Here is a 23,079-nt window from a genome sequence, read left to right on the forward strand (position 1 = left end):
AGCTACAGGGGAAGCATCCAACGGATCTTTGTTTAAAGAAGCCATCCCTGTAACCCTCCCTCCAATTCCAAAACCTGGCCCAGGCAAAACCACTACAGCAATGAAAAGCAAGAGTACAATTTGTTATTAAAATATGATAAAGAAGCTATCACGCGGTAACTTATATAATGCAATAAACACTGCTTAATGGTGTCTGTTAATTCATTTTTGTCATGGGAATTTAGAAACAGAGAGAAATAGAAGCAGGTCAGAGAGAGAATGCTCAAGAAAAGTAAAAAATTAAATTATCAAAGACGTAAATGAATTTTGAAGTAGATTGAAGTTAATTTCTTAAGTCCCATGGAGAAGGTAATAGCAGAACTTTGTCTCCATTCACTTCCATTTCTGCAAGAGTACATCTATGTCTCATCAGGGCCTAGTGAAGGTTACGAATTTTTAGGGTCTACTGAGTAGGAAAATTGGAATAGTGACATATTATTTTCTCTTCCTGGTCTTAAAGTAGATGCAGGAGGAGACAATCTAAGGATATATGAAGTATTTTTCAATGTGAATTCTGTTCACAATACAAATGGATTCTCAAGTTTTTATTCTATTTTCCTCCATCTTTCAATGTTATATTGACTTATGACTTACACAGCTATATGTGGAGATGTTTGTTATTTTGCTATATATAGTAAGTACTGTGGTAATATACATGTACAAATCTCAGAAATCCCTGTCAGGCTATTCTCCCAATAAGAGTTGAAAATGTTGTCTATATTTAAAGTGTTAATACTGTTTTATCTTGCACAGTAGTGTGAACTCTCCATCAAAGTGAATATTCAACTGATTCTAGAGAGAGAGGCATTTGATGTTACTTCAGCTTTGCTAAAGTTGCTTTTCTAAGTTAGCTAGCTGTCCAAGCTCTTTTAAAGTTAATAAAAAGAAGTAGCAATCAAATTTGATGATCAAATATTTATACAAGTCACAAATATTAATTTTAAGATACTATAAATTATCCTTTGGATGTACTGATTGCTTTCTACTGACTGGATTGGTGGCCTCATTAACTTTCTTAGTCTTAGTTTTTAGGTGAATGAACCTAGTGGTGAACTGCCAACATCAAAAAACCTTAAGAAAAAAAACATCAATTTTTGTTAAGCAAGGCATTGTAGAAAGTATTTGTTCTCTTTTTATTGTATTGGTATTAACTAAAAATAACAGGAAAGAAGGGAGATTGAGTGTGGTTTCTTGAGTTTTGTCATTTTTCTTTGTTTCTTGGGGTCAGAAAGTAAAATCTAGTATTGCTTTCTGATGAACAGTTATTGTGAAAAAGAGTTGGTAGTGGCTACAATTATTCAACAGGTGAAGAATACAAAAATTTTTCTAGAATTATTGCTGATCAGGACAGGAAACATTAATGATTTACATTAATTGGTAATATGCTTCTAGAAAGTCTGGAATTCCAGTTAAGATCTGCTTGACTTGTTCTTGAATAATCCATTAAAGTACTGACAGTAATTTTCCTGACAGTAACTTTTTGCCCATTTCCTCTTATTATTCTTAAGATAGTTTTTTCTCCTTCAGATCTAACCCAAACTTTCACATATTTTGGTTCAGGCCACAGCTACTTATCCTAATGTCTTCAGAGACATGTCATTTTTCATTTATGTGATATCCTGATGGTATTTGACTGATGCAATTCACAGATTTTCATAGAATCATAGAATAATTCAGATTGTAAAGTATCTTTAAGATTGAGTCAAACTGTTAACCTGTTAACCTGCCACATCCACCACTAAACCATGTCCCTAAGTGCCACATTTACATGTATTTTGAGTATCTCCAGGGATAATGACTCAACTACTTTGCTGGGCAGACAGTTTCAAAGTTTGATAATACTTTCAGAGAAAAAGATCAGCAGCTGGCTTGCCACAACTTCCTTTCCAGTAGCTATAGAGAGTGATTAGCCTTTTTCAGGCTAAACCCTCAGTTCCCTCAGCTACTCCTCAAAAGAATTGCTCTTTAGATCCTTCACCAGGTCCAGCACCTCAGTGTTCTTCTTGCAGTGAGGGAAATACTGAGCACAGTACTTGAGATATGACCTCACCAGTGCTGAGTACAGAGGCATAATCACTTCACTGGGTCCTACTGGCCACACTATTTCTAATATAAGCCAGGATGTCCTTGTCCACCTTCTTTATCATCTGGGCTTACTGCCGAGTCATATTCAGCTGATTGTGGATCAGAACTCGCAGATCCTTTCCTTCCAGGCAGCTTCCAGGCACTCTTCCCTAAACCTGTAGTGTTGCATGGGGTTGTTGTGGCCCCTGCACTTAGTCTTGAACCTCATACAGTTATCTAGGGGCCTTCGATCCAGCCTGTCCAGGTCCCTCTCGTAGAGCCTTCCTACCATCAAGCAGATTAACTTTTCCACTTGGTGTTTTCTGAAAGCTTATTGAAGGTGCACTCAATCCCCTGATCCAGATCATCAACAAAGATTTTAAACAGAACACTGGGCCCTGGGGAACACCATTGGTGACTGACCACCAACTGAATTTAACTCCATTTACCACCACTCTCTGGGTCCAGCCATCCAGCCAAGTTTTTTAACCAGCGAAATCTACACTTGTCCAAGTCATGAGTAGCCAGTTTCTCCAGGAGAATTCTGTGAGAAATGATGTCAAAGGCTTTAATAAAGTCTAGGTAGACAACTTCCACATCCAATTAGAGGGTCACATTGTTGTAGAAGATCCCATTAGTCAAGCAGGTTGTGACTTTATAAATCTATGCTGAATCAGCCTGGTCATCTGGTTGTCTAGTACATAACACGTGATGGGAGCTTCCAGCAGGTTCTTCAGTACATTAAGGTGGATGCCATCGAACCTCATAGAATTGTGTGTCTAAGTGGTGTGGCAGTTTGCACACCTTTTCCCTTTGCATTATAGGGGCTTCATTCTTCTCACAGTCCCTGTCTTCTGGTTTAGGAAAGCTGGAAAACACCCTGTGTACTACCTTGCCTCTGTTTTTCATTAATTTCACACCAGTATTTTATAACTGGTCATGCTGGAGTTCCACAAACGAAAAACAGAAATTTCTCATCTATCTAAAAAACTACCAACATTTAATACAAAATCTCATAATAACTCTCTTCTGCATAGACAAGTACATGATGTTAATGTTGTGAAAATCTAGTTAATTTCTGAAGGATCAAAAGTGTACTGCTAGTCACTCAATGGATCTTTTCTTAAATGCTATGCTTTCCCACAGTAAAGGTTGCTATGTAAATACTGCTCTCCGAAGCCTTTGATAATCTTTTGTCATTTTCTCTTTTCTTTTAGCGGATGGATGCACTGACTGGTCTGTGGATTACAAGAAATATCAAGTTCTAGTTGGAGAACCTGTTCGTATAAAATGTGCACTCTTTTATGGATATATTAGAGCTAATTACTCCCTAGCCCAAAGTGCTGGACTTAGTTTGATGTGGTACAAAAGCTCTGGACCAGGAGATTTTGAGGAGCCTATAGCTTTTGATGGAACTAGAATGAGCAAAGAAGAAGACTCCATTTGGTTCCGACCAACAGTGGTACAAGACAGCGGGCTCTATGCGTGTGTTATAAGGTACTATATTTTGATATACTGAATTTTATTTAACCAGATGTGAAACAAGGTTCTTAATAGTGAGACTTTTTTGCCAAAGAAAAATGTTTTCTAAGTATATTCTTTTTGCTTCTTCTCATGGTATTTCCTCCCCTGAAATGTTTCATGCTTAGGTAGAAACTAGCATTGAATTACTTGAACATTTTAAATTGGTTTTATTGTACAAGTTTTTATTTATAGCAAAATCTTAAATTTGGAAGGCGGATGAAACTGAGTCAAGTTCAAGTCATGTCTTCCTGATCTAATTTAACTCTTAAAGTCATTATCCTAGAATAAAAATTTTCTTTTTCATATTCAAATTTAATTCTATATTAACTTTATTAAATTATTTCATTTAAATGCCTTTAAAAAAAAAGTATGTAAAATAGTTGAAATAAGGAAAATGAAAGGTTAAATTTCAGCATTTTTACAGGCATACACCCTCTAGAATCACATGTGACTTAAGCTGATAACAGAGACTAAGTGCTGGATATCCTCCAAAGACATTTAACTTTCTGATGCATCAAGCTTTATCACCATAACTTAGACTATATTCCACTTCCTGCTTTCCAAAAAAAGTGTTCAGCTTTTTTCTGACTCTTTATAGTGTTTTGCACTGAGATGTTGTTTTGAGTCCTTTGCAGTCAAAAAAATCATCTGGGCACTTCCATATTGTCTGACAGACTTACACTAGATTTTAACTAGAGTGAAATTACACATTTGTACATAGAAAGTACAGAGAAGAGTGATTACTAATTGTTCAAATTTGAAAAAAATGGTTATTGTAGTTAGAAAAACAGGTGAAGAAAGACTCCTGTCTACATATCTGTAAGAAGGGTCTTGCTATGCATACATTATGGAAAGAGTCAAAATGAAAGAGTAAGGCAACTGAGTGGCTAGAAAAGAAATTAATGATAAAGCTGTTTCTATGGTGCAGAGAAAAGGAAACTGTTTCACCAACACTAGAGAATTTTACTGTCTACTATTTTTTTTTTTTTTTTACCTTAGGGAGGGATGTAGGTAAGGAAGGAATGCTGTCTGGGTTGTATGTGCTGAAGGATATTTTACCCAAATGGTGTTTTGAAAAACATTTGTTCTTTAAATTCTTTACACAACTGTGAGACATTTGAGAACAATATCAATTCAATAGTATTTTCAACACAGTTCTGATGATGACGGTTTTCTTTAAATGGAAAACACAAAACTCTTATATGTTAAGCTGTTAAGGAGAATCTTTAGTTATGTTTAGATTAGTATTTTTTCAGATAAGTGTGTAACAGTAGCCATGAAAATGGCAACAGTTTTGTCAATTGTTCCACAATTGACAAATTTTAAATCTCTATTTAAAATGCTACAATTAATCTTGTCTGTTTAAATAACCTGAAATAATCCAATATAGTACTTTGCAGGAAATATAGATTAATGCTGAATTTAGATAATTAGACATACTTTAAAATGTGTTTATCATGTCAACTCATATTCATGCTCTTTCCAAATGTTGGTTTTTTTTTTAATCTAGTGGTAGATGAGGACACGTTCTAATCTGTTTTAAGATATATAATGTTTTACTAACACATTTTTAATTTCCAGGTTTCAGTATTTATACACGTAGATTAATGACAGATTTTTTAAAATATGGTTTTAATCAGTTTGTGATCCTGAATACTCTCTTGAAGAGTTACAAAGCTTTTCACCTTGAGAGCACACATTAGAATAAGCAAGCATTCATTAAAGGTTTGTACTAAGAAGTCTTCACTTGTTATGATATCAGTGTTTCAGTTTTAGATTTGTTGGATGGAACCTTTCAAATATGTGATCAAGATTGTTAAGACACAATCCTCACTTCAGTATTAGAGGAATATTCTTTTATGTGTGATTTGTGCATACTATCAAATGTTATTTTCAAATGGTTTTGAATGCCCATTTAGAATCAAGATTAACGCTTAATACTTTATAGTTCCAAGACAAACATGGGTTTAATATTTTTTCTGAAACAAATAAAATCAATTAGTCAACAATATAATGGTTCCCTTTTCCCCCTGTTCCCTCAGATTCTTCCACTATAAAGTCATTATCTAACAGAAAAAAATATATAAGAGGCTGAACTGACTCCATCTGGCAAAATTATGTACTCTATCTGCACTTCAAAAGTTATTTTTACAGAAATATATAGAAAAAACTATCACATCAAATATCTATCTACTGGCCTTTATTGCTCTTTAATCTCATCACTGAAATCAGAATATTCAGCCCCACTGCCACTTTATACTTGGATATTGGAAAAATATACCAAAGAATCTCAAGAAAGATTAGTGAACAAGAACTGTAATTTCTTTCAAGGAACAAAATGAAGATTGCAGGGATGGGTTTTATTAATTTTTCTTACAGATTTGAAGTCTTTGTTTAATGGTGAGGGCTTTAAATGCCTTCAGAATGATGTTATAAGCTATTTTAATTTTGACAATCCATTTGTGAAGCTCAGTTAAGAGGCTTAAAATTACCTGTTAGCAAACTTATGTTCAATGTGATGCTTGCAATAACTTGAGTAGGAGAGCAGGGAGAAGAGAGATACCACTGAGGTAATGAGGATAGACAGAAAATGGTAAATAGACAAAAGCAGAATTGCACTTTGAGAAAATGACTCTGCTAGTTTTTATTTTAAACTTAATTAAAGGTTTAGAACAGTCCAACACTGACTATTTTTTTATTGAGAAGGTCCTTTCTTCACTGTTCTGTGCCTTTGCTACCTGCTACCAAGTATAAAGAAAAGATATATCTATTGCATAGGATGTGTAGAGAACAGCATGTCAGAACACACTGTATGGCACTATTGCTTAAGCATTCTCCACCAATGCTGGCCTTCAGGAAGCCCAGTCCCTGGAGGAGAGTAGGATGATCTGGAGAATGAAAGACTTTCCTTTGATTGACAAGGAAGAGATTAGAGATCTGTTGGACAAACTGGACACCCACAAATCTATGGGACCTGACGGGATGCAGACACAAGTGCTGAGGGAGCTCTCTATTGTTATTGCTAAGCCACTCTCCTTCATTTTTGAATGATCATGGAGGACTGGTGAGATGTCTGAGGACTGGGGGGAGGCCAATATCACTCCAGTCTTAAAAAAAGGGAAGAAGAACAACCTGGGAAATCACAGGCTAATGAGTCTCACCACCATCCTTGAAAAGGTGAGGGAACAACTCATCCTCAATGCCATCTCAAAACACATGAAGGAAAAGATGATTCTTAGAGGGACTCAACATGGATTCATTAAGGGGAAATCATGCTTGATCAGTCTGATAGCCTTTTTATGAGAGTATAACTGAATGGCAAGATGAAGGGGGAGCAGTGGATGTCGTTTACCTTGACTTCAGCAAGACTTTTGACACTGTCTCCCACAACATCCTCATCAGAAACCTCAGGCAGTGTGGATTAGATGAATGGACATTGAGTTGCATCAAGAACTGGCTGAATGACAAAGCCCGGAGGATGGTGATCAATGGAGCTGAATCAAGTTGGAGGCCTGTGGCCAGTGGGGTTCCACAGGAGTTAGTTCTAGGGCCATGCTTATTCAACAGCTTCATCAACAACCTGGATGAAGGAACAGAGTGTACCCTCAACAAGAGGTAATGGAAAAAAAGCTGGAACACAAACAGTTCCACTTGAACATGAGGAGAAATTTCCCTGAAAGAGTGATGGAGCCCTGTCTCGGGCTGCCTAGAGAGGTTGTTGGGTCTTCTTCTCTAGAGATTGTCAAACATTATCTGGACATATTCTGGTGTGACTTGATCTAGGCAAACCTGCTTTAGCAGGGGAACTGGACTAGATGATCTCAAGAGGTTCTTTCCATCCCCTACCATCCTGTGATTCTGCGATTCTCTGTGTAGCAATTCAGACATTTTTCTGAAACTGTTGTGTTTAAACTCATGTTTTAGACTGAGGTTGCTTTTGCATCTGTAACTAGTAATTCTCATTTTAGAGATTGCATCTGTAACTAGTAGTTCTCACTTTAGAGATAATCTATTTTTTCTCATAGAAATGAGTTTGGACTTAAAACATGTAACATCTTCCTTTGTTGCCATTTATCTTTAACGACAGTGATGATAGTAGCCCATTTCCTTTTCTGCAGTTGAATTTTGTACAGGCTTATGTGTTTGGATGTGTACAACCATTAATTGCTCTGGTAAACTAAAACATTTAGCATAGAAAAATGCATAGAAGCAATCAAGTCTTATTAAGAAACATGAGTATCTATAAACTCAACACAAGATCCGGACAAAAATAGGCAAGAGTAGAAGCTTAAATAATGCAATATCAATTAAATTATGGTGGAAAAAACCTTCTCAATATTATCACGATTAAAATAATTTCATTGTGTATTTATTAGCCACAAAAACTTGATTTAAAATTCATTAAGTGGTATTCAGCTTCGAAGTTTAAAATTCAGATCTGATTGTCAGGTTGAAACTGGGAATAACAGCAACTATAGAGGGGGTTCAAATCTATTTGCAGCCCTAGTCAGTAACAAACTTGAACATCTGCTTGAGAAACTAGAACTGTTTTTATTAGTCATCTAGAATGTAACATTTTAGGCAATTTACAAAGGTAAAGTCTGAAATAAAGTGAAGCATATAGATTTTATGGTTTTGATTTAGAGAGACAGAGGAGGGAGTGAAGGAGGGAGGGAGGGAAAGAGGGAGGGAAGGAGGGAGGGAGAAGGAAGGAAGCAAGGAAGGAAGGAAGGAAGGAAGGAAGGAAAGAGGGATGGGTTGTTTTGAGTTTTTTATATTTACACATACATATATACATATGCATCCACATATACAAATATGTTATTGAATGTGTTGAATGCATAATTGCCCTGCCATATAGTTCAGTTAGTAGATAATGTTTTATTTGAAATAGGAATTTTATGTAAAATAACATTCATTTTCCCCATGAAATTTTGAACTAAAACTTCTTCAGATTATCTTTGAAAAGCATAACAGTTTAGGAGAATATACAATACTCTTTTTTTTTCCCCCTAGACTTGATTGGAAACATGATATTCCCGGGCGTTTATGGAAAGCAGACCTTTGTCTTCATCATGCAAAAATTCATTTCAATTTTAGGTAGCATCAATTTCTTCTGTTTGATAAGATGTGCTCCTGTACTAACCATTTTCAAATAAAAATATAGATTTTATGTAGTTCAACAGATATAGTTTTGACAGATCATGTGAATTATATCTTTACCAACGTAACTATTTAACTATGTACTATGTTTATGTACAGCTAGTTGAAGCAATTGCAGTTATATAAATGATGCACTACAGTTATTTTTTTAAATAAACATGAGACAATGAATATAAAGTTTAAAATAACAACATATGCAATTTATTTTTAGAGAAAATTCCCTTAGTGATATGTTAATTTTTTTGTTTTTAAAAAAACTATGGAGCCTCATCATCCCTTGAAATAATTTATTGTATTATAAGTGAGCTTTCAGATACTACATTATTATGTAATAATATATATTAATATATGGGCAAAGAAGAACCTCATGAGGTTCAACAAGGACAAGTGCAGAGTCCAGCATGTGGGAAGGAACAACCCCATGCACCAGTACAGGCTGGAGGTTGACCTGCTGGAGAGCAGCTCTACAGAGAGACCTGGGAGTCCTGGTTTACAATAAACTAAACATGAGTCAGCAACGTGTCCTCATGGCTAAGAAAGCCAATGACATCTTGAGATGCATCAAGAAGAGTGTAGTCAGGAGGTCAAGGGAGGTTCTTCTCCTCCTCTACTCTGCCTTGGTGAGGACTCATCTGGAGTCCTGTGTCCAGTTTTGGGCTCCCCAGCTAAAAAGGGACAGGGAACTTCTGGAAAGGGTCCAGTGTAGGGCCATCAAGATGATCAGGGCACTGAAGCATCTTTCATATGAGGAAAGGCTGCAGGAACTGGGGCTGTTTAGTCTAGAGAGGAGGAGAATGAGGGGGGATCTCATGAATATTTATAAGTATATAGTTGGTGAATATCAGGAGGTTGAGGCATCCTTTTTTTCTATTCTATTGGCAACAGGACAAGGGTTAATGCGATGGACCTGGAACACAAAAAGTTCCATTTAAATATAAGAAAAAATTGTTTTACTGTGAGAGTGATGGAGCACTGGAACAGGTTACCCAGGGAGGATATGGAGTCTCCTTTCTTGGAGGTCTTCAAGACCAGCCTGGACACGTTCCTGTGCTTCCTGATCTAGGTGGACTTTCTTTGGCAGGGAGGTTGGACTAGCTGATCTTTAGAGGTCTCTTCCAACACCTACCATTCTATGATTCTATGATCAAATGTTCCTTCCCATTAAAGTATGTATGGATATTTTACCCAAACAGTTCATGATCCCATTGTAAGTTAGCTCATAGCTTGTGACCTTTGAGGAAGCCAGAGGGAAAAAGGAACAAATACTTATTTATACAGCCAGTAAGTTAATGAAATATTGCCTTGGAAACGTGGGGCATGAGGAGAAACAAGTTACTTGTTACTGGTTTTCCATAGAAGTGCTGATGCAAATGAATCAATAGTGTAGTGTTAAGAGAGTACTTGGAGAAGTGCTTGTGAGATTTCAAAGGGACTTCAGGTTTGACATGCTAGAAGCAATAAAATAAGATCTTGCAACAACTAAATCATTTGGCTTCAGAGAATATTTCTCTTTCCTGTTCTATTATGATAAGGTGAGAGTTGACATGTAAACATAAATGCATAAAAATAAAGATCCATAAATAAAGATCCATGTTTGCAATGACTCAGTTTCATAAAGACTTGTTGCACAGGTTCTAGTAGTGACTGTAGAATGACTAAAGTGTAAAGGAAATATATCTGGAATTGATAGCCTGAAATCAATTAATTTAAAATTTAATTTTTAATGTCTTCCAGATATAAAGTTTAGAAGCAGATTTAGCAAGGAAAAAATATTAGCAACACTGAAAAGGAAATTATTCAGATAACCCCACTACAGAGGAAAATCATTTGCATATTTGCTTAGCACTACCATCAGTCAAAGTAACATCGCCTGGTGCTGCTAATTTCAAAGGTGATAAGATTGACCTAACAGACCTTGAGATATTTAATTGCAGAGTCTGAGAAGATGATCAAAGGTCAAGATTGTCTGTATAATCTTAAATCATCATTGTAATTCAAGAAGCATTATGATATAGCCTTTGAGTGCTAAATTTGGACTTCAGAAAATTAATCAAGAAAATTAATCAAGATTGGACACAGAAGAGGACTGTTTTCACTTTCTGCAAGAGTTATTGTGTACATATAAATACACACACTAATAAACACAAAATTTCCATAGTTACAACCCAATGTATGCATATATATATATATCTCTATATATATGCATAATGAACCGTGAAAGATATTTAAAAGAAAGGATGGTCTGAATAAGTTAAATAGGATATGCTTGAAAAATTTATTAAACTTTTGTCTATGTCATGGTTTTATCTGAGATAGAGTTCATTTTCTTCCTAGCAGCTTGTGTAGTTCTGTGTCTTGGATTTAGCATGAGAATAATGTTGATATCATATTGCCATGTTCATTGATGCTAAGTAGTGCTTATATTAAGTGAAGGACTTTCCAGTTTCAGCAAGGAGGTGAATAAGAAGCTCACAGATTTTTTATGTAAATATGACCAATTAATTGGAATGACTTTGACTGTGTTCCTGTGTAACCTGGTCTAGGTCAACCTGCTTCAGCAGGAAGGTTAGACTAGATGGTATCTAAAGGTCTCTTCCAATCCCTACCATTCTGTGATTCTGTGATTCTGTGGGGTTGCAATATGGATTTTCAATGCCCTTTTTCAGATTCCACTAGAAAGAACCTCTGGAAAGCATTATTTTGAGTTTTTTTCTTGACAGAATAACAGTAACAACTATGAAAATTAAATTTGCCAGTCAGCAGGAAGTCTTTGTAATATGACCTTTACAATAAGGAGATAGCTGCCTTTTTTGGTTTAGCTGTTTTCTCTGAATTCATTTTCATACATTTAACCGTTGTTTGAGAGTGAAAAAGATTCTAAACTGATAATTAACATAACTATTTAATGACATGTAAAGGGTTATATGTAAAAATAAAGTAAGTTTAAAAAGAAAAGCAGTCTAAAAAAGAAATTTAAAATTGTTGGATTTTTCCTAATGTATTAATCTGCTTTATAATAGATTTTTAGAACAGAAAATGGATTATTATTTCCTCTCTTAAATATATAGTGAAGAGAACAAATAATGGACAGTTATGATTTCTTTTTTCTCACTTTCAAATGAGTGTTCCCCCTTTAAGCACAGGATAGGTTTAGCAGCAAGGAATAATTAGCTACACTGTCAACTTTATTTCTGTGATGTTCCTGAGTTTTTGAGATCCAGTTGGCTGTCTTCTAGAGGCAGTGAATATGGCTTAAATTTCATCACCTTCAAGTTGGGTTATTGAGTGATAGACAGACTGCTCAAATGAGCATAAATACTAGTGCCTTTTCTGTGACATTTTCATGACTTTTTTGTTGTGTTAGTTTTCTGGGTTTTTTTTCCCTCAAAAAAAGAGACCGTCTGTCTTTTCTGAACGTAACAATTAACCCCATTCAACATAAACAGCTCAGTTCAGTGTTTAGTCCCAAGTGTAGTTCTGCCTCAACATTCATTCTAACTGTAATGCATTTCTGTGAAGTTTTATGACAATATGACCACTGAAGAGAATTTGTCTCTCCAACAGGCAGTGCCTAGCCTCAGGCCAAGGTCAGGCAGATTGGAGGTTACTGTATGGTGTTAGTCAGATTTCACATTACACAATCAATGCCCAAGAAAGATGTATATAAAAACTACGTGAATGGAAAAAGTATTTAAAAGTCCTATATTCATGACAGCAACTCTCTATTTCTCAGTCTCACTGTACATTTGTACTGTTATGTCCTGAATAACCAATGAGATAATATTTTAATAAAGGCTTGTGGAGAACTGCAGGGATAAGTGTTGGCAATCATAAAGGATTAGGAATGGTACAAGCAATTTTTTCTTTTGAAGGTAGTCTCAGCTAGGACCTGGGGAAAAAGAGATAATTCAGGAAGGGAAAGTGTGCCATTGGTATTTACAGTTGAAAAGAAGAGTATGAAGATGGTAGTTCAAGATAAATATTTTCAATGTTTAAGGGCAAAATTTTAAAAATTATAGGTTTTTCTTTGAGTATAGGAACAGCTATTGACCACATTTCCAGTTCTTCTTACTTTATTTATTATTCTACATTCTTGTATTTAATATTGTGTTCTCTCATTTTTCTTGATCTAGCAAGAACTATTACTCTTACCTACAATTTCTAGGAAAGTTACTTCTTCATTTTTGTTGCCATAATAATTGGAAATCTTTTCCATCATGTGTAGATTTGAATATATAATCATAGAATGATAGAATGGTAGGGTTTGGAAGGGATCTCTAAAGACCGTCTAGTCCAATCCCCCTACTCAAGCAGGTCTCCCTAGATCAGGTCAGTCAGGAATGCTTCCAGTAGGGTTTTGAAAACCTCCAGAGAAGGAGACTAATCACCTTCTCTAAGCAGCCTGTGCCAGAGCTCTCACGTCTGTTAACCATAATCATATCACTGGACACTGCAGAAGAAGTGTCACCCCGCCTTCTTGACTTACACTTTTTTAAATACTTGCAAGCATTGATGAGTTCCCCCCTCAGTCTCCTCTTCTCCAGGCTGAACAGCCCTAGATCCTGCAACCTTTCTTCATAGTAAACATGCTCCAGTCCCCTGATCATCTTAGTGGCCCTGTGCTGGACTCTCTCCAGAAGTTCTCTGTCCCTCTCGAGCTGGGGAGCCCAGAACTGGACACAGGACTCTAGATGAGAGCTCACCAGGGCTGAGTAGAAGGGTAGCAGAACCTCCCTCGACCTGCTGGCCACACTCTTCTTGATGCATCCCAGCATGCCATTGGCCTTCTTGGCCATGAGGGCACGTTGCCGGCTCGTGGTTAGTTTATTATCAACCTGGACTCCCAGGTCTCTCTCTGCAGAGCTGCTCTCCAGCAGGTCAATCCGCAGCCAGTACTGGTGCACGGGGTTGTTCTACCCCAGATGCAGGACTCTGCACTTGCCCTTAACATGTATATATGTGTATTGTTTGAAGATAAATACACACGTATATATAATAAAAATGCATGCATTTGTATATATGTAATAATAGGATTAATGACTTTGAGGCTTAGGTTCACAGCTGGTCTCAATCTAGATGTATAAACATTCTTATATGTAACAAGTAGCATTCAGTAACCCCCAGCTGCAATATATTACTAAATGAACAACACATATTCAAATACATCCTCACAGTTGTGTCTTTACAAATAATAGGGAAATGACAGTCACAGGTAATTTCCATATGTGTGACATCATATCTGCTAAATTAGCTATACTAACTAAATTAACTATACTAACTAATATTAACAAATATTCTTTGTTATTGTTTAAAGTATGACTACTAATATGATACTTTACTGAGGAAGAATGACTCAAATGCATTCAAAATTCTGTACATAATTAGTGTTTCATGGTATAAGTAGCTTTGGTAGTTATATCTTTGCAGTTTATATCTGGCTACAGTTTTCTTGTATTGCTTTTTTGTTTCTATATACTATGAAAAAGACAAGACCTTATAAAAAGTAAATTTATTTCAACATAATATTTACAATTAAGGAAGATAAAACACAAGAACCACACCCTTCCCTTTTAATGGAAATGTGTTGCCAGATATGTTTTTCACTCTGTGTTGGGGGAAAGAAGGATCGGGTGACTAGACTTCCTGGCTTTGGGTCTGTTCAGCAACTGAACAAAGCAGATCCTCTGTCTTAGAAAACTGTGGGCCATTTTACTGGAATGCAGAGAAGGGACGTGAGGTGTGGCACTACATTGCTGTATAACTATAATAACAAAGTGTAAAAATCAAGAGATGAGACTTCTATACAGTCATCTTTGCTTAGTTCTCTACAGTAGCCCTGGATATTTGATATTCCAGGACTGAGAGGCATTCAATTTCACCACTACTCCCAGCTGAGCCAGAAAAGAGTTTGAGAATATGCACTTAAACCAACACTGCAGCAAAAAAGGGCTTTGACTGTATCTACTGTTCTAGCTTCGAGACACCTCAATCTCATTTACTTTAGGAACAATTGGTTCCCTGGTCTGCAAAGCGTTAATGCTATGATCAAAACACAAAAAACATTAATACTTTTCAATAGAAAACAGTTCCTTCCCAAAATGTTTGAGCTTTGACTGAGATTCTGACTTCTTAGTCACTGGAAATTTTTTAATAACCAGTAAGATTTGTACTTGCAGTTGTCAGCTCCTATGAAAAGATACAGAGCCATTAAAAAAATACAAACACATTCTTTCCTTCTATTAACACTAGCGTGTTTTCATTTGAAACAGTGTAGCTGGTAATGTCCTTGTTAACCACATAGTCTTAATTTCAAGATAGAGGTACTCGGTTTGGCATCTAGACCTCAGGAATTGATTCTACTTAAGTTACATGTGGAGTGAGATATGTTGTTTCAACTGCTCATGCAGTCATTCCGGTACGTGTCATTTAATGATCTCTTTCACTCAATCAAGTTTATTTGAAAGGAGTTAATCTAAGAATAGAACATTTTTGTAAACTCTCCAGTGAAAGCACCTAAATCTTTATGAGTCATTTGTATGAAGTTTTCCTGATGGGGCAGAAAAGGAAAAATAATTTCCCTGGAAGATTGCAGTCAAATATGTTAGTTTGAAATCTGAAAGGTTAATGAAAAGCTTGGATAGTGCAGTGATAAAAGTGTATAGGAGCTTATGAGCAAATTAAATCCTTTGTATTCAGTTCAGGATATACAGTAAGTAAAATTGAGACCTACATGCTGAGTGGTAAGGTAGAAGGAAAGATCAGATCAGAGCAAATTTAGTGGGGATTGTACATCCATTGTACATCCAGAGTACCAAATAAGAAATGGCTGAGTGGAGGAAAGACTAGTGAAAAAGAAATGTGCTCATGCTATTTAAAGATAACATTGTAATAATAGGCACACAGGGTGGCAGGATTAAGGAAACTTTAATTACTGCATTTCTTTACATCTAATATTTAACTTAACTTTTTTTGTTCATGCATTTTAAATCTACAGATTGCATGGCAGTAGAGCTATATGGTTTAAATTTTAATGGGATGTGTATACCTTGTTAAAATTAATGTCATATCTGATTTCTGTCCTATTAATTTTACCCCAGGCTTTAAAGCACTATGGGTAGAAAAAATATTATCAAATTGTATAGATTTCATGTAATACAAAATTATATCCAATCTTTGTCCTCAAAAGCTTCTCTAACATGGTGATGACATTTAACAGGGGTGTACACAACTTTCCCATTTCTAAGTTGTACTGTTTTCTTAGGCCCCTAAGTAGAAATGAGCAGGGCAAGTCTCTCCAGGCATGAAAAGTCCACACTGAGGTTGTGTCAAATTTCCTCACTGCAGAATGCTGGCTGTTACATGCCAAAATATTGTCTCCCCAGAAGATTTCCTTCAGAGGAGCATTGCTTTCAGGTTTGGAAAGTGACAGTCCTGTTTTCTGCTGTCAGCAATGTTGCATTGATCCATTCATCACTTGAAATGAGAGGAAAGGCCTTGGATAAATGTGAGATCTACTGAACTGTTATGATAAACTGACAGTAAATACTCTGTTTGTGCTTATTGAAATTGCTACTTTCTCCATTTGACTCACAAGTGCTGAAGTCAAAATAGTGTGCATGCTTCCTTATGGGCCCCAGGAACACTGTTTCAAGCTTGAGTGTGTTCATTTTTCAAGGGATGTTATATCAGAATGGTTGTCTGGCCTGAAATACTCCTCCTTGCTTTTGAAAAATTGTCCAGCTTTCCCAATATGAATAGTTTTTTTTAATCAGAACAGATTTTTGTTTGGTTGGTTTTTTTTGTTTTGTTTTTTTTTTTAATTTTGTATATGTGTGTGTGAGTGGAAAGTTTATTTAGAAAATTATTCTAGAAACATGCAAGTCCCAATATTAGAATTTTTGGTCACAGGGAGTCTTTAACAGTGAATGATTGAAAACAGGGACTCTATTAACCTCTCATATTTTTCGCCAGAGAGGAAATATGCAGTGTATGTAATAATGTACAATTTGTTTAGAGTGTACTTTTAAGCTGTACTTTCCTATTCTTTATAAGAAAAATCCTCCTACACATTTTCAGATCTTGTGGGTGTTTAGTACATGAGGAAAACTGGCAAAGGCCAAATGAAATTAAATCAGCAAAAATAGAATAGTTTGGAAGCTTTTTTTCCTCCCTTTTTCTAACTTGCTTACATTCAAAATAGTAACACCAAGAAGACTAATCAGTAAATACTGTTTCTGTGGACCTGATATGGTCTGAAAATGTGACTTACATCAGCTTTCATGACAGTTACATTCTATCAGTGAAAAAAGTGAGATACAATTGCATGGCCAAAATTATGTGAGAAAAACAAGTTGTGATCCATTTTTGAGCCATCCTTCAAGTACTGAAAATCTGAGTCTCCCAGTAGGGCACAGCAGGCATAGCTGGTCATTGAATGAGCCAAAGTGTACTGGACAGTGAGTCCCTGCTGTGCCTCACACATAAAACTTGACATAAGGTGATTTACAGAAGATAGCAGGTGGTGTCTTTTTTGGGATATGAGGGGTGTCCAAGCATGTATGTCTTTCCTATAAAATGATAAGAGAAGGGTGTAAAAATGTGGATGAGAGTCTACAGCAAAATGACATAACGTTCTTGCCTGAAACAGAACAGCAAATATTGTATGAAAATCTTAACTTTGGGAAAGTACTGTGAGTTCTACTCTCAGCCTCTCTTCTTAGGATCAGTTGAGCAGTCCGGATGTGCATAAATCCATGGGCCCCAATGGGAGGCACTCTCAGGTGCTGAGGGAGCTGGTGAAAGTCATTGCTAAACCACTCTCCATCACCTTCAGTAAATCATGGAGAAAAGGAGAGGTGCCTGAGGACTGGAGGACAGCAAATGTCACTCCAGTCTTCAAAAAGGGTAAGAAGGAGGAGCCGGGTAACTACAGACCAGTCAGACTCACCTCCATCCCTGAAAAGGTGATGGAACAACTTATCCTGGGTGCTGTCTCCAGGCTGTTAAAGGACAAGAGGGTCATTAGGAGCAGTCAACATGGCTTTATCAAGGGAAAGTTATGTCTGAGCAACCTGATAGCCTTTTATGAAGACGTAACCAGGTGGATAGATGGTGGTAGTGCAGTGGATGTGGCTTATCTTGATTTCAGTAAAGCTTTTGACACTGCGTCCCACAGCATCCTCACAATAAAACTGAGAGTGTAGGCTGGATGATTAGGTCATGAGGTGGACTGTTAACTGGTTTAAGGGAAGAAGGTGGAGAGTTGTGATCAATGGGGAAGAGTCTAGTTGGAAGCCTGTGTCCAGTGGAGTCCCTCAGCGGTTGGTGCTGGGACTAGTACTATTCAATATATTCATTAATGACCTTGCTGAGGGAACAGAGGGCTCTGTCAGCAAGTTTTCTGATGATAATAAACTGTGGGCAATGGCTAACACATCAGAAGGCTGTGCTGCCATTCAACGAGACCTGGACAGGTTGTAGAGTTGGGTGGGGAGAAATCTAATAAAATTCAACAAGGGCAAGTGTGAAGTCTTGCATGTGGGAAAGAATAACCTCATGTACCAGTACAGGTTGGGGAATGAATTCTTAGACAGCAGTGTAGGGGAAATGGACCTGGGGGTCTTGGTGGACAGCAGGATGAGTATGACCCACAAATGTGTCCCCATGACCAAGAAAGCCAATGGCATACTGGGGCTGTGATTAGAAGGTCGAGAGAGATTATCCTCCCCCTATACTCTGCCCTCATGATACCACATCTGGAATATTATGTCCAGTTCTGGGCCCCTCAATTCAAGAAGGACCGGGAGCTGCTGGAAAGAGTTCAGTGCAGGGCCACCAAGATGATGGAGTGGAGCATCTCCCTTATGATGAAAGGCTGAGGGAGTTGGAGCTCTTTAGCATAGAGAAGAAGAGACTGAGGGGTGACCTCATTAATGTTTACAAATATGTAAAGGGTGAGTGTCTGGAGAATGGAACCAGGCTCATCTCAATGATGGCCAATGATATTACAAGGAGTAATGGGTATAAACTGGAACACAAAATGTTACAAAGAAACACAAGGAAGAATTTCTTCACTCTGAGGGTGATGGAGCACTAGAATAGGCTGCCCAGATGTGTTGTTGAATCTCCTTCTCTGGAGGCATTCAAAACCCACCAGGATGAGTTCCTGTGTGACCTAGTCTAGCTGGTCCTGCTCTGGCAGGGTGGCAGAGGGGTTGGACTAGATGATCTTTAGAGCTACCTTCCAACCCTTAAGATTCTGTGAATTAAATAATGATTTTAAATGAGCAATCTGCTTGTGTTTCAGTCCATTGTTGGCACTGAGATAATAATTGACATGTACTTTGACTACTGTGTTTTACTCTGGTGTTTAGATAATGCATCAAAGAAATATAATTTAAATCATAGAAAAACTGTTACTAGTAATTTTTGAGTAAACAGTTACACAATTAATACAGTTTTGAGCATTTTAGATGAACTAATATCTCCTTCTGAATTGGATCATGGACATTATTTCTTTTAAAACTATAAATAACCACTGTGAGTATGATGATAGTTTTGATTTTTTGTCATCGAAAAATGGAGAAAATATTTTGTGTAAGGAGACCATAATCTGCTACTCAATAACTGTTATACAGGCATTGACAGAGATTGGTAAGGAATTTTCATGTATTTAGAGTGACTTTTCACATTGCAATGTATTTAGCAATCACAATTAAATGTGGTTGATTTACTCATCATGTTTGTGCTACATTGTCAGAATTGTTGCAGTTTATTTCTTTATTCTCATTTTAGTGCTTAAATGATCTATTTTTCCAGTCATTTCAGCTTCATTAACTAACAAATTTCCCCTTCAGTTAAGAGGAATTTAAGGGTTTTGACGTGCAGAGTATTTACAATATTTGTGATTCTCGTTAGGTCAGGAACTCTATATGAATTAATGGATTTAGGTAAGTGATGAAAGTGGAAATTACATAAGAATTAACCTCCATCTTGTTAAAAATGAGCCAAAACTCCAAAGAGCACAAAAATAAAAGAGGATATCAGAACTAATGTTATTTATATTTACTGAGAATTCCTATTATTTACTGAGTATTTACCTCTGTTATTACACAATTTAGTTTTAGATGGTTCTGTGAAGAGCTGGGAGCTGGACTCAATCCTTATGAGTCCTTTCAGTTTGAAATGTTCTATGATTCTATAATCTCCGGATTTTTCTTTTCCTACAGCCTTGACAAGGCAATGAAAATTATGCTTCCTATTTTTAACCTTGTATGACAGGCAGTATGCAAAGGCAAGATTGTCTTCTGTAAATTTGACAGGTTAGATTCTTGCTGGCTAATAGCTTTAGCTAGAGAACTGACTGACCTCTTGAAATAGTAGAATAAAATGTTTCCAGGATAATGTATAAGTAAGGAGAGAGAGGAGGATATGCATGTTTAGAATTCTCTTTAGAATATATATGTTCTAAACAGAGGCTGAAACAAGAACAGTTTCCAAGGGGTAATGGACGAAAGCTGGAACACAAAAATTTCCACTTAAACATAAGGAAAAGCTTCTTTAATGTGATAGTGAAGGAGCCCTGGCACAGGCTGCCCAGGGAGCATGTGGAGTCTCTTCTGGAGGTTTTCAAAATCTGCCTGGGTGTGTTTCTGTGTGACCTGATCTAGTTGGATGTGAGTTTGGACTCGATGATCTCTAGAGGTCCCTTCGAACCCCTACCATTCTGTGATTCTCTAATTCTGTAATTCTCTTATAGTTCATAGCCCATTAGTTCTTCTAGTAGGTAGTACTCCCTTAAAAGAAATATGATTTAAGTGATTTAATTAGTTTAGGTGTCATTTTCTTATTCAACAATTTTGGATGAGCTTTAGGGAAGATAAAAACATAACTGACTCTTAATCATACCTTCAAAATAATTTTAATTTCAGTAAACAACCGAAAAATATCTGGCTAAGTATCTAGTAATATATTGTAGGAAACAAAGTCTAATCACTTAAACACAGCTGTTTTGAGTTCAAGTGAAATCAAGAATGGAATAGATTAGGTTCAAAGTAGTATTATATGAAACCAGCTATTCTACAAAATCATACTGTGATCCATGTTTTTCTTCTTTCCTTTATTGTGCAAACACTGCTATAGCTACCTCTGTTACAAACTTGAAAAACTAGCAGACAAGGATCTTTCAATGAACTTCAAAATTGTATTTTCTAAAGTTTGTCTGTAGTCAAATTTATAAACATGTAAGTACTTAATTATTATTCTTTATTTTTTAATCAAGAAATATTAGGAGTTCAGTTGAAGTAAAGTATATACCAAAATGCATCAGTTATCTAATATCCAGCAGAGATAATTAATAAAATAAATTACTTCCAGGAAAGTATGGGAATAAGGTTGGAAACCTTGACAGTCAGAGATAATCCTACTGTGTTAGCACTGTATATTTGTAATAGATTGTTTAGACATTTTAATCTGATATCTGGCCATTACATATTTTCATTTTGTAGAGAAAATGTATAACTATAACTGGTAGATTTATGCAAGTAAGACATTTGGCAGATGATAAACTAGGTATTTGTAGACATCAATTTTTAATTCTCATTAAAAGAAGAAGAGACCTTTAAGATTATCGAGTCCAGCCTTTGTCTGAGCCCTATCAACCACTCTACCATTTCCCTAAGTACAACATCCACCTGTCTTTTAAACACCTCCAGGGACAATGACTCCACCAGCTCCCTGGGCAGCTGTTCAAATGCCTGACAACCCTTTCAGTAAAGAAATTTCTCCTCATACCCAGCTGAACCTCCCCTGGTGCAACTTGCAGCCATTTCCTCTTGTGCTATTGGTTGTTGCTAGGGGGAATAGATCAGCCCAGCCTTCCTACAACTTCCTTTCATGTTGTTGTAGACCAATTCCTTTACTGTCCTTCTTGTAGAGATGATCTGCTCCATCAGCTTCCAGGGCACTGAAGTCAAACTGCAAGGCCTGTAATTTCCTGGGTCATCCTGCCATCCCTTCTTATATATGGTTGTTATGTTGGCTGACTTCCAACCAGATAGGACCTCCTCAGTCAGCCAAGACTGCTGATGGACAGTGGCTTGGTAAGTACTCCTGCCAGTTCCCTCAGCACTCTAGGATATACTCTATCTGGCCCCATAGATTCATGTATATTGTTGTGAAACATCTGGCCCCTGACCATCTCCTCCTGAATTGTAGGGGGGACGTTTTGCTTATTGCCTCTGTCTCTTGGCTTGGGGAGCTGACTTTCCCCAGTGGAAATGCTGCTATTGCTAAAAGCTGAGGCAAAGAAGGCATGAAGCAGCTCAACTTTATCTTCCTCTCTAATTACCAAATTTCCTTCTGGATCTAATAGATGATGGAGGCTCTCCCTGGACTTTCTTTTACTGTTAATATATTTATAGAATCTTCTCTTGTTACCCTTTACCTTTAAAGTCAGTTTGACTTCTAGCTGGGCTTTTGATCTTCTAATTATCTCCCTACATAACCTAACAATGTTCCTGTACTCATTGTGAGTGGTCTGCTCCTTACTCCAGAGGCCATAAACTCACTTTGTTTCCCTGATTTTAAGCCAAATCTCCCTACTCAGCCAAGCTGATCTTCTTTGCCTCCAGCTCATCTTATGGCATGTGAGGATGGCCTGTTCCTGGGCCTTTAAGTTTTTTTTCTTAAAAAGTGTCCAGCCTTCCTGGATTCCCCTGCCTTTCAAAACTGACTTCCAAGGGATTCTATCAAGTAACCTCCTAAACAGGTTGAAGTCTGCCCTTCAGAAGTCCAAAGTGTTGGTTTTGCTGCCCCACCTCCTCACATCTCTATGAATGGATAACTTAATAATTTTGTGGTCACTGTAGATCAGATGGGCTCCAACTGCCACATCCTCCACAAGAACTCTGTTCACAAACAAGAGGTCCAGCAGGGCACCCTCCCTGGTCGATTCACTTGCCAGCTGTGTGAGGAAGTTATCATACATACATTTCAGGAACCTCTTGGTTGGTTCCCTCTCTGCTGTGTTGTATTCCCAGCAGATACCTGGGAAGCTGAAGTCCCCGATGAGAACAACGGCAAATGGCTGCAAGATTTCTTCCAAGTGCTTATAGAATGTTTCATCTACTTCACTACTCTAATTGGGAGGTCTATAGCAGACTCCCACAGCAATATCAGCTTCTCTGGCCTTGCATCTTAACCTAATCCAAAGTCTCAACCCCATCATTACTATACTTAAGCTATTAAAGTTCATAACAATCCTTAACATAAAAGGCCACCCCACTGCTT

At 37.0% G+C, this 23,079-nt stretch overlaps 1 protein-coding gene across 1 annotated transcript in view; it reads left to right on the forward strand.

The window, feature by feature from the left end:
- IL1RAPL1 (interleukin 1 receptor accessory protein like 1) overlaps positions 1-23,079 on the forward strand; it is a 685,866-nt gene that overhangs the window by 367,651 nt on the left and 295,136 nt on the right. Inside the window, exon 3 of the mRNA XM_061988597.1 lies at positions 3,321-3,600. Within this exon, the coding sequence (XP_061844581.1) occupies positions 3,321-3,600 (280 nt within the window). The remainder of the gene's footprint in view (positions 1-3,320; positions 3,601-23,079) is intronic.

This window comes from Colius striatus, chromosome 1 (genome assembly GCF_028858725.1).
Source record: "Colius striatus isolate bColStr4 chromosome 1, bColStr4.1.hap1, whole genome shotgun sequence".
NCBI lineage: Eukaryota > Metazoa > Chordata > Aves > Coliiformes > Coliidae > Colius > Colius striatus.